Source organism: Gopherus flavomarginatus, chromosome 1 (assembly GCF_025201925.1).
Source record: "Gopherus flavomarginatus isolate rGopFla2 chromosome 1, rGopFla2.mat.asm, whole genome shotgun sequence".
NCBI classification, from domain to species: Eukaryota; Metazoa; Chordata; order Testudines; family Testudinidae; genus Gopherus; species Gopherus flavomarginatus.
Window position 1 is genome coordinate 99609796 of NC_066617.1, and position 15258 is coordinate 99625053.

The 15258-nt window shown below is 48.8% G+C and overlaps 2 protein-coding genes across 3 annotated transcripts in view; both read left to right on the forward strand.

Annotated features, from left to right (window-relative positions):
* The window catches only part of KCNJ4 (potassium inwardly rectifying channel subfamily J member 4), a 32727-nt gene extending 17720 nt beyond the window's left edge, over nucleotides 1-15007 (forward strand). The window contains exons 2-3 of one of the 2 annotated variants that reach the window (XM_050917371.1): nucleotides 10813-10998; nucleotides 13150-15007. In XM_050917371.1, coding sequence (XP_050773328.1) covers nucleotides 10961-10998; nucleotides 13150-14485 — 1374 coding nt within the window. In that variant the 5' untranslated portion in view covers nucleotides 10813-10960 and the 3' untranslated portion in view covers nucleotides 14486-15007. The remainder of the gene's footprint in view (nucleotides 1-10812; nucleotides 10999-13149) is intronic. The other variant, XM_050917381.1, reaches the window with a different exon arrangement.
* On the forward strand, nucleotides 6875-8029 carry LOC127030848 (endosome-associated-trafficking regulator 1-like). The gene has a single exon (XM_050917566.1). It carries the CDS (start codon nucleotides 6875-6877, stop codon nucleotides 8027-8029), a length of 1155 nt encoding a protein of 384 aa, XP_050773523.1.
* Nucleotides 15008-15258: the final 251 nt, after the last annotated feature.

The following is a 15258-nucleotide window of genomic DNA, read 5'->3' on the forward strand; positions in this document are numbered from 1 at the left end:
GGGACAGCAATATACATGAACTACGCTCCCTCAGGAGTATACAGAAAGTCCATCTTATTTCTCCCAGGCATTAGCCCAAGACCTAGCTGACCTTGTTTTCCCATCCGGGTCCACTCTACTCCAATATGTAGATGATCTGCTCCTCTGTTCCCCCTCGTTATCTGCCTCAGAAACAGATTCTTTAGTGCTCCTTACTGCCCTAGCAAACAAAAGTCACAAGGCTTCTCACTCTAAACTACAGCTCTGTCAAACCTCTGTCACATACCTTAGTTTTCTCCTCTCCCAGAGTTCCCGTACACTTTCTCCCACCCGCGTCCAGGCTATCCTTAGCTTTCCCCGACCCTGCACTCCACGCCAGGTCCAAAAATTTTTAGGCATGGCTGGATTTTGCAGGCAATTAATTCCCCAATATGCCTCCCTTGCAAAACCTCTACAAAAACTCACTCGACTCTCTGTGCCTAATCCCATGCCATGGCCACCTGAAGCAGACGCTGCCTTTGTTTCCCTCAAACAAAGGTTTGGCTTCTGCCCCCGCTTTAGGGCTGCCAGACTATTCTAAGCCTTTTACCCTTTTCTGCCATGAACAATCTGGATGTGCACTTGGAGTTCTCACTCAGGTGCACGGAGGCAAGAACCGCCCAGTAGCTTATTTCTCTGCCACTTTAGACCCTGTGGCCCAAAACCTGCCCCCCTGCCTGCGTGCTGTAGCTGCAGCAGCACGCCTAGTCGAAATGTCTGAATCCCTTGTCCTTCACTTCCCCCTTACTCTCATAGTCCCTCACTCTGCAGAAACTCTGCTGTTACAACGCAATACAAGCCACCTCTCCTCCACTCCCCTTACCTGGTATAGACTTCTACTTCTGTCTGCCTCATATATCACTATAAAGCGCTGTTCTCAGTTCAATCCTGCCACTCTCCTTCCTTTGTCTAATGACGGTGATCCTCATGACTGCCTTGCAACTGTCTCTGCTATCACTATCCCGCGCTCTGACCTTTCTGATGTCCCTCTCCCTAACTCTGACCTTGTTTTGTTTACTGATAGTTCCTGTTATCGAGCCAACCAAGGTCGTCTCCTTGCAGGATACGCTGTAGTGTCACTCTCTGAAACCCTAGAAGCTGCGCCTTTACCTTCTGTAACCTCAGCACAAGTTGCTGAATTAGTTGCCCTCCCCCGTGCCTGCTTTTTGGCGGAGGGACGCTCCACCACCATTTACACTGACTCCTGCTATGCTTTTGGGGTTGCACATGACTTTGGTACCCTCTGGCAAGCTCAGGGTTTCCTTACATCTGCCGGTACTCCTATTAAGAACGGCCCCTATATCGCTGCTGTCTTGTATGCAGTTTTACTTCCCTCTGCCCTGGCTATTGTTAAGTGCCCTGGCCACTCGATGGCAGACACTGATGTTGCTAAAGGTAAGGCATTTGCTGATGCCTCTGCTAAACATGCTGCTGCCATAAAACCTTCCCCAGATGCATTTCTAGGTTCCCTCTCTGTTTTTATACCGCCACCGTCCCTCACTGACCTCACCCTGCTCCAGGACTCTGCCCCAGAAACAAAAAAAGACTCCTGGGTTGCCCAGGGTTGCTCTCTACATCCTGATTCCCTTTGGCATTCACCCACTGGTGCCTTTGTAGCCCCCTTTTCATTCTACCCATCGCTGGCCGCCCTGCTACACGGTGTTTCGCATGTCGGAAAGGAGAGAATGGTCTCTGCTCTAACTAAGGCGGGATGGTGGGCTCCCCATTTCAGCTCTTTTGCAGCCCGCCACTGTGCCACCTGCACCACTTGCCAAAGCCACAATATTGGTAAAGCTGTAAAAGTGGCTCAGGGATTCCGGGGCTTGCCTCAAGCACCCATCTTGCATTGGCAACTTGATTTTGTACAAATGCCTAAGTGTCAATGATATGAATTTATTCTGGTTATGGTATGTTTATTTTCTGGTTGCATTGAAGCCTTTCCTTGTCGCAAGGCTAACTCACTGTCCGTTGCTAAATGTTTGTTAAACCATATTATGCCTGCCAAGGGAATTCCTGCCACTCTGTCCAGTGACTGGGGTACACACTTTACCAGACAAATTGTTCAACACCTGGATCTTATATTACATGTCACACACCTGTTACACTGTCCCTACCACCCACAAAGTGCAGGTGCTGTGGAAAAGCGAAATGGTGTACTCAAGAATAAACTTGCTAAGATTTGTGACTCCACAGGGTTAAGCTGGCCAGCAGCTTTACCACTAGCCCTTATGGAAATGTGATCCACTCCATCCCAAAGGCATAAACTGAGTCCTTTTGAAATCGTTATGGGACGCCCTATGCGAACTGTGGCTACCATTACTCCAGTCCCAGACTTGAACTTGACTCACAGTACGCTCCTTCAATATTGCAAGGGATTAATGCAAGCTGTAAGTCACTTCCATTCACAGGTTCAAGCCGCCTGGCCGACGGAACCCACCTCTGACGCCTGCCACAACCTTGAGCCAGGTGACTGGGTCTACGTACGGCATCACCATAGAAAACACACCTTGGAACCTCGGTGGAAGGGTCCTCATCAGGTACTGCTTACTGCCCAGACAGCTGTTAAGCTATCTGGCATCGCAGCGTGGATACATGCTTCACAGTGTAAGAAAACACCCTCCCCGGCAAACCATTCAACACCTCAGGACTGCGCAGAGTCAGTTTTGACCCCAGAAAAAGACGTAGAGGAACAGTCTGCAATACCTTACAATCTACGCTCTCGTAAGGGTTACCAGAAGCAGACGACGACCTAAAGCAAGGCCCAAGAAGCAGCAGTAGTAAGCCTAGCGCCTGCTGCCTGGTGGACATAAAACCGCGACTGTGGTTCCCTCAGTTGAGGTTGTCAGAACCAGAAGGACCTTGCCTCCAACATGCACCTCTGGTGGCTCCTGTTCCTCGGCTGCTGGTATCTTAAGATCTGAAAAGCCCACAATGACAATTCTTTTATCCAGCAGCAAGTGTGGACAGCTCAAACCCTTAATATTTCTAAATGCTGGGTCTGCAGCCACATCCCAGCCCACTCTCAAGCTGGTGTTCCTGTCCTGGGTATCCCACTGAATTCCCCAGACCTTACTGAAGGACCTCGTCCATTTAACAAAACATGGAACAGCAATGACACTTGGGAAGCAGTGGGAACAAATGTATCTAAATAAATAAGTGTGGTGGGGGGAAAAGGTCATTGGTGTTGGGTGTGTAATGGGACAGGGCTGGATCTGGAAAAAAGCCGTTGCCTTCAGTATATTGTGGCAAATGGTGTATGGGATTATTCAAACAAAACTAAACAGTGGCGGGCTGGGTATGGGGATATGAATTTTTTCTCAACCTGGGATCAAACAGAAAAATCAATCTCATGTTCCCCCTACAGTAATCTTAGTAAAAATAATACAATCTTCCAATGCCATTCAAATACTACCACTCCTCATAAGGAGGATTACCCTGTGCCCTTTGGAAGATATTACTCCTCATTTGCAGATATCTGTGTAACAAATGAATGCAATCGACCCTTCCCGGCCTTAATAGGCCATCATTGGGTTTGTGGAACCAAAGCTTATACTGTATTACCAGCTAACTGGTCAGGTATCTGTTATCCCGCCCAACTCTTCCCACAATTCCGGGTCCTAGAGTCCCTCCCACAAGAACGACTCCGTAATTTCAGGCGACGAAGAAACTTACTAGATGCCCAATGGTATATACATAACATAAGCCCCTTAACTTAAGAAGAGGCCATTGGCACTTTCTTTATCCCACTTGGGGGAGTAATACACCACGCAAAAAAACTCCTAAAGTTACAAGCAGTGGTTGAAATAATGGCAAATAAAACCAGAGAAAGTTTAAAAACCCTGGCCAAAGAAACAGGGGTGATCAGACAGGCGGTCCTTCAAAACTGTCAAACATTAAACATAGTGCTGGCAGCCAAAGGAGGGACTTGTGCTCTCATTGGGAAAGAATGTTGTGTGTTTATACCTGACAATACCAATGAAGTGATAAATCATGCTAGCCACTTAAAACAAATCGCATATCTTCCTCATAAAGAGCTGAGTTCTTTATGGAAGTGGCTAAGTAACCTGTTCAATTTCTCTGGCATAGGAAACTGGTTGTTTCAGGATGCCCTAACTATTCTGTTTAGAATCTTAGTGATTTTTGTATGCTTTCCGTTAATCTCCTGTTGTATCCAGAATTGTGTCACCCAGATGACTGCCCCAAAACAGAGTGCTAATATAATAATTTTAAACATCATTGATGAACAAAAAAATAAGGAACGGTTAATTTGTAGAACCCAGTAAGGGTTGGTCGTGGCGTATGCCTGACCAAAAGGAGGAATTGTGAAAGTAGAATGAATTATATTGTAAGAATAGAAAGGATTAAAGAAATGTTGTCTGTACCTTTAAGCAAAATTGTTGGAATGTTGCAATCCAGGTGTTAGGAATACAGACATTAACATAGGACAATTGCACCGTTTAAGGGCAATTGGTGAAGTATTAGCCTTAGATCAATAACAGTTAGTAAGGAAATAGGATTTGCATGCTGTGCCCCAGGTGAATTTTACTGTTTTGCTTTCTTTGTCCCTTTGTCTAATTCCCGCTCTTTTATCTATATAAATAAGACTGTTTGGGCCTTGCATGGCCACTCACATATTCTAAATGTTATTGGCGGAGCGCTGTGCTAATAAACAGAGTGGTCTGACAAACTGTGAGTCCTGATTCTAACTTTGACACTCCCACCCCTGGACTAGTCACCTATATGTTTCTTTCTCTTCTAGGCTACGACAGATGTTGGGGGGGCATGTCCGGATGGAAACAGCTAATGAGTTTATTTCCGTCTTGCTCCTGATTTGGGTAGCTCCGGGTTTTGTGATTCTACGGCTTCCCTTTGCCAGTCAGGGGAGTGCTGATTCAGACTGCCACACCACTTCTCTGGGCCTATCTTGGCCAGCCTCTCAGTGGGTGATGTAGTCACTTAGCACGCTGGCAATCCTCTCTGGTCCTCTGGACTGGCACGAGACACAGTCCCTGCCCCCTCAGAGGAAGCATCATCATAAATGCATTTAGCTAAGTTGTCCCAGTAAACAATGAAATCCTATCACCAGGCAATGACATACCTAGTGCGTTAAACCTAGGAGGCAGATAGGGTTTTCAACAATTCCGTATTACAAGGGGTGTCCCTTATTTAAATAGATAATTGCCTGGCCTGTACTGCATTTCTGTACAACAAGATCAGGAGTTGCTGGGTGCTGCAAAAAGCAGCAAGACATATGCCTGGTGAACGTAGGTGAGGACTGCTTATTTATTATTAATAATAAAAATAATAACAATGATTATTATTGGGAGGTGGGGTGGGGCAGGGTGCTAAAAAACAGTCCCTTGTTTTTTAAATAAATGTTGGCAATCTTAGACATGGGTGATTGAGCTATTCACACATACTGAGGGTTTCTGGTGACATCCTGAAATCCTGAGAACAAAGCTCAGCTCATCTGATCCTTGGCAGAGAGATATTGAGTCAAGCATAGTTTCCCGGGAATGTGGTTGTTTATAACTGAATGTTTTCATCACCAGATTTTGACACAATGCATGTTTTTATTAAAATCAGATCCAAATTCTTCCTCTTGCCCTGATCCTCATGAACCTCCCTCCCCACCTTTGTGGCCTTATTTCTTTACCATGAACATCCTCACCTCATGCCTTATAACCCTGACATGAATCCTACTGGTCCAAATCCCCATGCTGTGTAGCCTTCAGTGACCTTGTCTTCCTGCCATGAGATCCTTCTGCCCTGATCCCCTGGCTAACCCTTGGTCCTGCCAATAGCCCATTGGCCATGATCCCCTCTACCTTAAGGTTCCTGCTTTGAATCCCCACCCCCTTACTCAGGAGCGGCTACAGTGTTTCTGGTGCCCTAGGCAAAATTCGAGGGGCGGCATTTTGTGCGCTCCCCATGGGGTGTGCGGGAGCTTCCGCTTCCGCTCCCATCGCACCGCCGAAGAAGGACCCTCCACCGAAATGCCACAAGCAACAGCGGCAGTCATTGAGCTGCTCAATTGCCTGTCACTGTTTTCTGCGGCACGTCGGCAGAAGGTCCTTCAGTGGCGCGACGGGAGCAGAACCGGAAACTCCTGTGAGCCCCATGGGGAGAGCACAAATTGCCGTCCCCCCTGAATCCTGGCGCCCTAGGTGACCGCCTAGGGTCACCTAATAGAAGCGCCGCCCTGCCCTTACTCTATTCCCCCTGCCCTGATCCCAAAACAGGAGATGGATCATTTAATGATTACCTGTTCTATTAATTCCCTGTGGGGCACCTGACATTAGCCACTGCCGGAAGACAGGATACTGGGCTAGATGGACTTTTGATCTGACCAGTATGGCTGTTCTTATGTTCTTATGACTGCTTTGTATAAACTTATTTGCATATCAAGGCTGTTAATGAACAACACCATGGCTGTGAGGCCAAGGTATGGAACTGGGAAATCAGAGCTGACCTGGCCTATCCTATGCTTGACAGTTATTTGTATAGTTCAGTTTCATTGGCTGAAATGCTGTGAACATTGATCTGGCTGTTTCTCTTTCCCCTGGCTGCGAAGTCACAACATGAAATGCAGTTGTCTGATGACATCACAAACCTAGATGACTTCTGCTCCCTCCATTATTAAAGCTACAGACACATGCACACACGGAGATGATTTGAGTGCAGATACTTCTGTAACCCACTGTCACACTTTTAACGGTGCTGAGGCTAAGACAGCTGCTAAAGAGGATGGCACAACGCTGGACAGCTCAGGCAGCCCTGTCACAGAAGAGATGTGACCCGTACTGGAGCTAATTTACACACTGCTACTTCTGCTGAAGCCCACCGCACTTCAGAAATGCCACGGCCACTTTTCCCCTCAGGAACATTGGAGAGGACCTGTCCACAGTCCCAAGGCCTAGATAATGGGGAGGAGGAGGAACCCATATGCTGTTTCCCCCATCACCCGCCACCTTCTCTGGCCCATGCTAAGAGCCTCATCAGCCCAGGGGACAATCATCTGGAAGATCCACAGGGAGTCATTCCATTTTCCTTAAAGGGGTTTGTAAAAACTAAAACTCGTGGCACTGCAAAAGAGGAAGAGTTGAAAAATAGAATGTTTGCAAAGAAATTGGCCAGACACAACCTATGCCTTGAAGATCATTCCTTATCTCCAGAAGCATTGGGCTTGAGCATGGAATTTCAGGAGCCATTTTACAAAGACCTAGAGATGGCCAATACCTTATCAGATGATGAGGATGATGATTGGGGTGGGAGCTATCACCACCCTACCCTTGAAAAACCCCGTAAGTCCAGGTTTGCCAGTGTGTCACCTTGTAGCCCGCATGATTCTTTATATCACAACACAGCCAGACAGTTGGGAATTGAGGCTTTTGCTCCCTGCCTCCATCCCAGCGACTTGTATGTTTCCAGCACAGCTCATGACAAGGCACCTGAAAGTTGTGCTCTTCATGAAGAATCCATAGGAGACAGGGAGTATCCATCTCTGCAGCTGAGCTACGAAGAACTCAAAGAGGAGAATTCCATGCTCAGAAGGAAGATCAAAAGTATCCAGAGCTTCTCAGAAAGTCAGACACACATGGTGAGAAACCTGGAAAGAAGACTGAAGGCCAGTGTGGTCAAAGAAAAGAAAGAGACTCAGGGTTTAGAATCCATTGTCCAGCAGGCAGAATGGAATCTGCAGGGGATGACTCAGCGGGCCCTGAAGGCAGAAAGTAAGGCCACAAAGCTGAAGCAGGAGGTGTCCCTTCTCCAGGTGGAGCTGGAGAGTTTCAAGGCAGAGAATGACATGCTGCGTGCAGGCCAGTCTGCCAGCTTGGGGGCAGTGCAACAAAATGTAGATGTTGCCTTGCAGAATCTCCAGGGGGTTATAGCCAATGCACACTTGTCAATCAAACAGCTGGTCTCGGGAACGGAAATGCTGCATTTTGTGGCTGACCTCCTGAAATCCATAGACAAGATTTCCGAAGTCAAAAAGGAAGATGATGGATGAAAAAGCGCTTAAGGGGCTCCCACCTGTGAGTGTATAGACTGAGATCACACTGTTCCCAGACTGCAATCAGTAATGCAGTGTTTGCTTTCATATACTGAAAGTTGCGTGTCTTCAAATAGGTGGCCTTTATCCTTCCCAGAAGTACTTTTATTGTAATTAAATATGAATTTCATGTACTAATGGAGTGTTAGCCTCAGGTGCTCTGTTTCAATAGTGCAGCGCTACAGTCTGGGAGAACCAGCTGTTTGTCCTGTCCTCGTCAGAGGTCCTGTGTAGAGGTATTTTACAGGCTTTGGGCTACAAGCCAGAGCCCACATTGGGAAGGGGGTTGCACAGGGGCTCAGTACCCGCAGGAAGCCCTGCAGACGAACTGGCTGACTCAACCAGAGTTCTGTCATGGGAGCTGGGGAAGAGCACGCCCGAGGGGGCTGTGTTACCCTTTATCAGATAGCAATCTACACTCCCACCTGGCTTATTTGTGCTGGCTGGTGCAGAAGGTGACTGGGCCTCCGCTCTATGCACATCTCACCTGTCCCTCTTCCCCTACCCCTGTTGGTGGCTTAGAGAATGCAAGGAACCAAAGTTCTGGGCATGTTTGCATAGGGTTACAACAAACAGAAAGCTCCTTATACTCTCTTTGAACTCAGGGTCAATCACAGTCTGTCCCTTTAGATGCAAAGGGTTCCTCTCCCTGGAACCTTTACATCCATGCCTGGGGAAGGATGAGAGAGATTTGCTCAGTAACCTTTATGAAGTTGTTAAATATCCAAGTGTGAGCTGAGACAGTGTCCCTTTCTTTACACTACTAACTCCAGTGCTGCCTAATTGTGTGTGAAAATGCTTTGATTTCCGTGTCCTTGTCTCATGGCAGAAAGGGAAAGTGCTGAGATTTAGCCATCACAGTAGCTGTACTGTCTCAAGAAGGGGATGCTCCTCCTCCTACTGCTAAACCTGGGTGTGTTGATGTGGCAACCCTAACTCTGAATCTCCTACCTTTTGCAGTTTGCTAAAGAACATACAGCACAGGCAGTCTTGTCCTTGCTCTGGTTGGACCTTCTCCAGGGATGAAAGGGAGATAGGCTAAGGTGTGAAGGAAACTTTCTGTTGGGCTTAGATTATCAACCACAATTTTACTGCAATTTATGCAACTGCATAATTGCATTTTACACAGAGGGCCTCATCTATTTTATCAGAACTTTCTCAACAGCCTTTAATGCTCTTGGCCACCAGGGAAGGGTCACCAGGCTCCAGTCCCTGATGGAGTTGGGCAGGGTGGCTCTCAAGTGGCTGTGTTTATTTTTGACCGGGTAGGCTAAGAGGGTAATTATGGGCAATTATTTGTCTTTACTTGGAGCCCAGCCAGTAGAGTACCCAAGGTTCCATTATGTCTTCACTGCTATTTATTCATGGGTCCATGCTCCTCTTCAAGTGGCCATGTATGGACAGTCTCAGATACCAAACTGCCTGAGCAACATTTTTATCTGGCTGCAAGACAGCTGGTTGAAACTCAGCCCAGCCAAGCCAGAGGTAGGAGGAAGCGTTTTGAGGAGCTGGCTACTGGTTTGTCTGTGTCCATTATTCAGGGAGTGTGTCCATCACTAGTTAGCCAGAAGCAGAACCTGGAGGTTAACCTTAGCAGCATGGAATCCCATTTTGCAACAGTGATCAGAAGTGGTTATTACTGTTCCTGGCTTATCTGAGAAACCCAGATGGTTTGTTCAGACATGGACCTTGACCAAGTCATCCACCATGCCTTTCTCACATCCAGGCTAGTCCACTGTAATGTATTCCGAATCACACTTTCCTTGCATTTGCCCTGGAAAAATGGTTGCTTACTTGCTCCTGATGATGGGAGTGAGGGAGTGGACTGGTTATGCCTGCATTCTGCAGTGGCTGCCAGGAACCCAAAGAGTATCATGCAGGGTTAGCGCTGGTCCACAAAGCCCTTCCTCATCTATGAGTTATCACCCCTTGCAGTATGTCCCTTCTCAGCAGCTCCAGTCAGACAGGACAAGTTGATTCTTGGTCCTTCAGGTTCATGGTTCTTTGGTTTAATCAAGACCAGGCCAGGGGCATGGCTTTCTCAGTCCACTGAACCTCTGCAGCAGGTTGTCTAGCAGAGTCCCTCCTTGGCTGCTTTGGGGGCATGTTATAAGGCCTGTTTATTACTGCAGCCTTGTCCCTATCGCTGGATACCTCCTATGTATCACTTTGCTTTTTTGTATCCATTAACCACTTTCCTTTCCAGTTTTTGGGGTGTGCTCATTGGGAAGCATTCCCTCTGGATTGGGGTGATGGGGGCGGTTTGCCTGAAGGCTTCTGAGTTCCTTTAGCTCTTGTTTTTGGTGTATTCTGACAGGCTGATCTCTAATCCTCATGTAAGCTTTTATGTTACTGTAGTGCATAATGCGAGGTGCCTTACAAATGTGCTAAATCGCGGGTTCTTGACCTGGGATTTATGACTGACCTGCCCTTCCCATATTGCTAACTAGGAAGGGAGACTAGGTTACGTACACAGGGGGCTTGGGGGCTGTGGTATGGAAAAGGGGGCTGCAGTATGGTGATTGCTGGGAACTGCTGTACTGTCTGTATAAATCGGTTCTTTATACCTGTTTTTACAACTAGTGGATTGAGACGAAGTCTTGGCAAGATACAGTGACATTATGAGGCCTCCTCTGAGTGGTCACAGAGACCTGGGACCTCCATGCTCTGCTCGCTTGGCCAGGGACTGTTCTTTTTGGTTGTCATGTTGATGGGATTTTCCTTTGTTTTTTGTCTCTAAGGTGTGTGTTCAGCACCGATCACAGGTATGGCTGGCGCCACAGCTCATCAGGGGAGAGTCCCAGCCTCACCTGGTCCTGTGTGAGCTCTGCTGTTAGAGACCCGAGACACGTACAACTCCCACAGCATCTCATGATCTGAGATACCCTGATGATAAAGCGAGCCATGGGTAGCGTTCGAGTTAACAGGTGAGTGACCCCTTCTTAAAGGCAGTCATCACCCCTGGAATTATAGGATTCCTTGCTCACTCCCTTCTCTAAATCTATTCCAAATTACACCTCATCACTCCCCACAGTGTCAATGGCTGCCAGGCCACACCTGCTCTGCTTCTCCACACCAAGCTTATGACCTTTTTCCCTGCTCCCACCTTATTAGGAATGTGCCACACATATGTAAGGAGTTACCAGTTCTCAGCCAGATCAGTCCCTACAGTGGAAGGAGAAAGCAGATGAGGAGAAGGTGAGAAGCTGAAGCAGTTGTCCTGGCAAGAGGGGAGATAAATTACAGATTTCTGCCTGTAATCATCAGGAGATAAACACCCACCTTCCATAAACCTCACCTTGCCTTCCCAAATGAAGGGAAGAGAGTGAATGATTTGGGAGATGATTATTATCATCCCGTAGAGACCCCCATGATTAACTCATGGAGCATCTCAGGAACAGTTAGAGATGGGGTCAAGGAAGCCATCTTGGATAACTCCAGATGGTCTGGTAACCTAGGGAGATCAATGGAGTACAGAGACAGTCCTTGAAGGAGAGGCACTGAAAGCCAGAATGCCCCCTGTGGGCTCCTTCCTCCTGAAAGTGTATCAACTTAATTCTACCAATGGTCAGAGCGTCCACTGTGATTATGTGATCAGGGAACAACTGTGATGTTATACAAAACCTTATGACCTAACAGCAGCAGCTTGCTTCCTGAACAGGAGCAGGGAAGTAGTTGGGATATTCTGAGGGAGAGAGGAGCATGAGAGCAGGACAAACAGCTCTCAGAGAGAGGGAGTTTCTCACAGGGAATCTGCCATCACTTTGGCTGTTGTTGATCTCTAAATTACACCTTTGGCTCTGGATACAGGATGCTGGGAGCCATGTTCGTTGCTGTGGCAACGGAATTGTCCTGAACTCAGGAAGTGTATAAACATTGTCACAGATGCACAATTAGACCAGTGAGGAGAAGGCAACAGAAAATAGAAACTTCCAACCTTTATAATTCAGGGTCAAAATGTTACAAGATCCCAGAGTTAAGGCAGGTCAAGATTTCAGTGTTGTGAGCTTCCTCACAGTGGAGTCCAGTCAGGACTTTGGTAGAATGAGTTTCCTTGCAGCGATGCTCTGCAAATGTCCAACCAGGGAGATCCACCAATCTTTAGAGTCCTACGCAGATGCAGAAATGTGTATCCGCAACTGATCTGTGATCCGCAACATTTATCCACAGATTCGCAGGTCTCTACACCAGGGGCTGGGCTGAGGCTCTGAGGTACCACACCCCCTCCCCCTCCTCCCCCGCCAGAGCCCACTTGGGGAGAGCCGCACAGCAGCTGTGGGGAGCCCGGCCAGAGTTATGGACCCTCCACCTGCACTCAGCCAGGAGAAGAGCCTGAAGGGCAGGGACATGGCCGGGAGCTGCTCTTAGGCCCCACCCAGAGCAGGTGGAGAGACCCAGGCTCCCCACAGCTGTCTGTGAGGCTCTCCCTGACTGGGCTCCAGCAGAGTGCCATGCCTCAGAGCCGCAGCCCGGCCACAGTAAGAGCCAGGCTGGCAGCCATGGTGGATCCTCCACCTTCCCTGGGCGGGGGGCCTGAGCACCCCGCCCAGTGTCTCTGCTCCCCAGGCCCTCCGCTCAGGGCAGGTGGAGGGTCCACACCACAGTTCCTCACAGCTGCCCGCCAGGCTCTTGGTGTCAGAGCCCTGTGCGGATACAACATTTGTATCCGCATCCGCGCTGCTGTCCATGGATATAAAGCAGATACCCGTGGATTTGCAGGGCTCTACCAATCTTACTGCCGTGTCTTGGTAGAACCAGCTGGGGAATCCAGTGTTGTGAACTTCCTCGTGACAGTGCCCTCTCAGGACTCCAACACTGTGAGCTTCCTCACAGGAGCATCTTGACAATGTCAAAGAGGACCCAGATAGTGCCAGAGGAGGACTCTGGCAATATGTTCTTCCTCAGAGCTCTCCCTTGGCAGTGCACAGCTAGCTAGAGCTCCAGTTGTTTCCACTTCTTCACAGCAGGGCTTTGTCTCTGGGAGCATGACCTTCCTCCTGGGGAGCCAGTGACCCTCTAAGTGCTCAGGTTCCACCCCCCTTTTTGTTTTTACCTCAGCAGTTTGTTTTCTCTGAAAGGTACAGCATTGTCTCAACTGAAGAGGACGGACACAAGGTCTCTGCCCTAGGCAACATGAATGGGCACAGCTGGAATGGGAAAGGACATGTCCCCAGGCGGAAACGCCGTAACCGTTTTGTGAAGAAGAATGGCCAGTGCAACGTGTACTTTGCCAACCTGAGCAACAAGTCCCAACGCTACATGGCCGACATCTTTACCACATGTGTGGACACTCGCTGGCGCTACATGTTTATGATCTTCTCAGCAGCCTTCCTGGTCTCCTGGCTCTTCTTTGGGTTCCTCTTCTGGTGCATCGCTTTCTTCCATGGTGACCTGGGTGCCACTGGGGTGGGCGGTGTCCCCGCCACTGCAAAGCCCTGCATCATGCACGTCAATGGCTTCCTAGGAGCCTTTCTCTTCTCAGTGGAGACGCAGACCACCATTGGGTATGGGTTCCGTTGTGTGACTGAGGAGTGCCCGTTGGCCATCATGGCAGTAGTGGTCCAGTCCATCGTGGGCTGTGTCATTGACTCCTTCATGATCGGCACCATCATGGCCAAGATGGCGCGGCCCAAGAAACGGGCCCAAACCCTCCTTTTCAGCCATCATGCTGTCATCTCTGTGCGCGATGGCAAACTGTGCCTCATGTGGCGAGTGGGAAACTTGCGGAGGAGTCACATTGTGGAGGCTCATGTCCGGGCTCAGCTCATCAAGCCCTACATGACACAGGAAGGTGAGTACCTCCCGCTGGACCAACGGGACCTCAACGTGGGCTATGACATAGGCCTTGACCGCATATTCCTGGTATCCCCCATTATCATTGTCCATGAGATTGATGAGGAGAGCCCGCTCTATGGAATGGGCAAGGAGGAGCTAGAGATGGAGGACTTTGAGATTGTCGTCATCCTGGAGGGGATGGTGGAGGCCACAGCCATGACCACCCAGGCTCGTAGCTCCTACCTGGCCAGTGAGATCCTCTGGGGTCACCGTTTCGAACCTGTGGTCTTTGAGGAGAAGAATCGCTACAAAGTGGACTACTCACACTTCCACAAGACCTACGAGGTGGCCGGCACCCCTTGCTGTTCAGCCCGGGAGCTTCAAGAGAGCAAGATCACCATCCTCTCTTCTCCGCCACCTCCTAGTGCCTTTTGCTATGAGAACGAGTTGGCCTTAGTCAGCCAAGACGAAGATGAGGATGAGGATGAGGAGGAAGTGGGGCCTGGGTTAGGAGGAAGCACCAAAAAGGATGGAGGAGTCATCCAGATGACTGAATTTGGGAGTCACTTGGATCTGGAACGGCTTCAGGCTGCCATCCCCCTGGACACCATCTCCTACCGCAGAGAGTCAGCCATCTGACTCCTCCTGCCTTTCCATTCCACATCTGTTGACCACCATCTCCTTCTCCCTTTCACACCAGTGCTTAATTGAAAAATTCCGCAAAGAACCTCCTTTGCCCACCTCTCAGCTCCTGAGCATGTACTGTGTGAGACATGCTCATGTTTCCAATGGGCCCAACCCACACTGGAACAGACTTCTTGCAACCAGACGGGAGAGCAATATGTGTATTTTGAACTCCTACACTGACAGCTGATGTGAGGGAATGCCCCCCACAAGCCCCATCACTGTTTGGGGCTGGAACCATGGGAAGACAGGCTTGGACCCAAAGCAAACGCCTCAGTACAACTGATGGCCACTAAATGGGTCCAGATTGTTGCCGGAGAAGAAGTAGACTATAAATGCCAACCAAACTGGGAGGACAGGAGAATCTGGGGGTCATGGGGAAAGAGTGGAAAGGACCTGGGAAGTGGGGTGTATTTTGCATGTTTTTTGCTTGTTGTACATGATATTGTTGTATATAAAACAGATCAAGAACCAGAATCCATATTCTTCCATTTAAAATTCCAGATCAGGAGTCAAGGACTCAGTAGTCCTTTCGACTCTCTCTCTGGCACTTGGCATCCTTGACTCCCAGAGGCAGGTTGACTCCACCAACCCATCTCAAGTCTCCCCTGGTTCTTTTTTAAAACTATTTCCGACTTTTCTCAGAGACACCCACCAGAGGAGGCAGAGCCCTGTGTGTGCAGGGGGAATGTTAACTGAGGCAGTGTCTGGATGACAGACAAATTACT

Excerpts from the sequence above, each read along its gene's own strand:
- LOC127030848 (XM_050917566.1), top strand. The coding sequence starts at position 6,875 with ATGCCACGGCCACTTTTCCCCTCAGGAACATTGGAGAGGACCTGTCCA.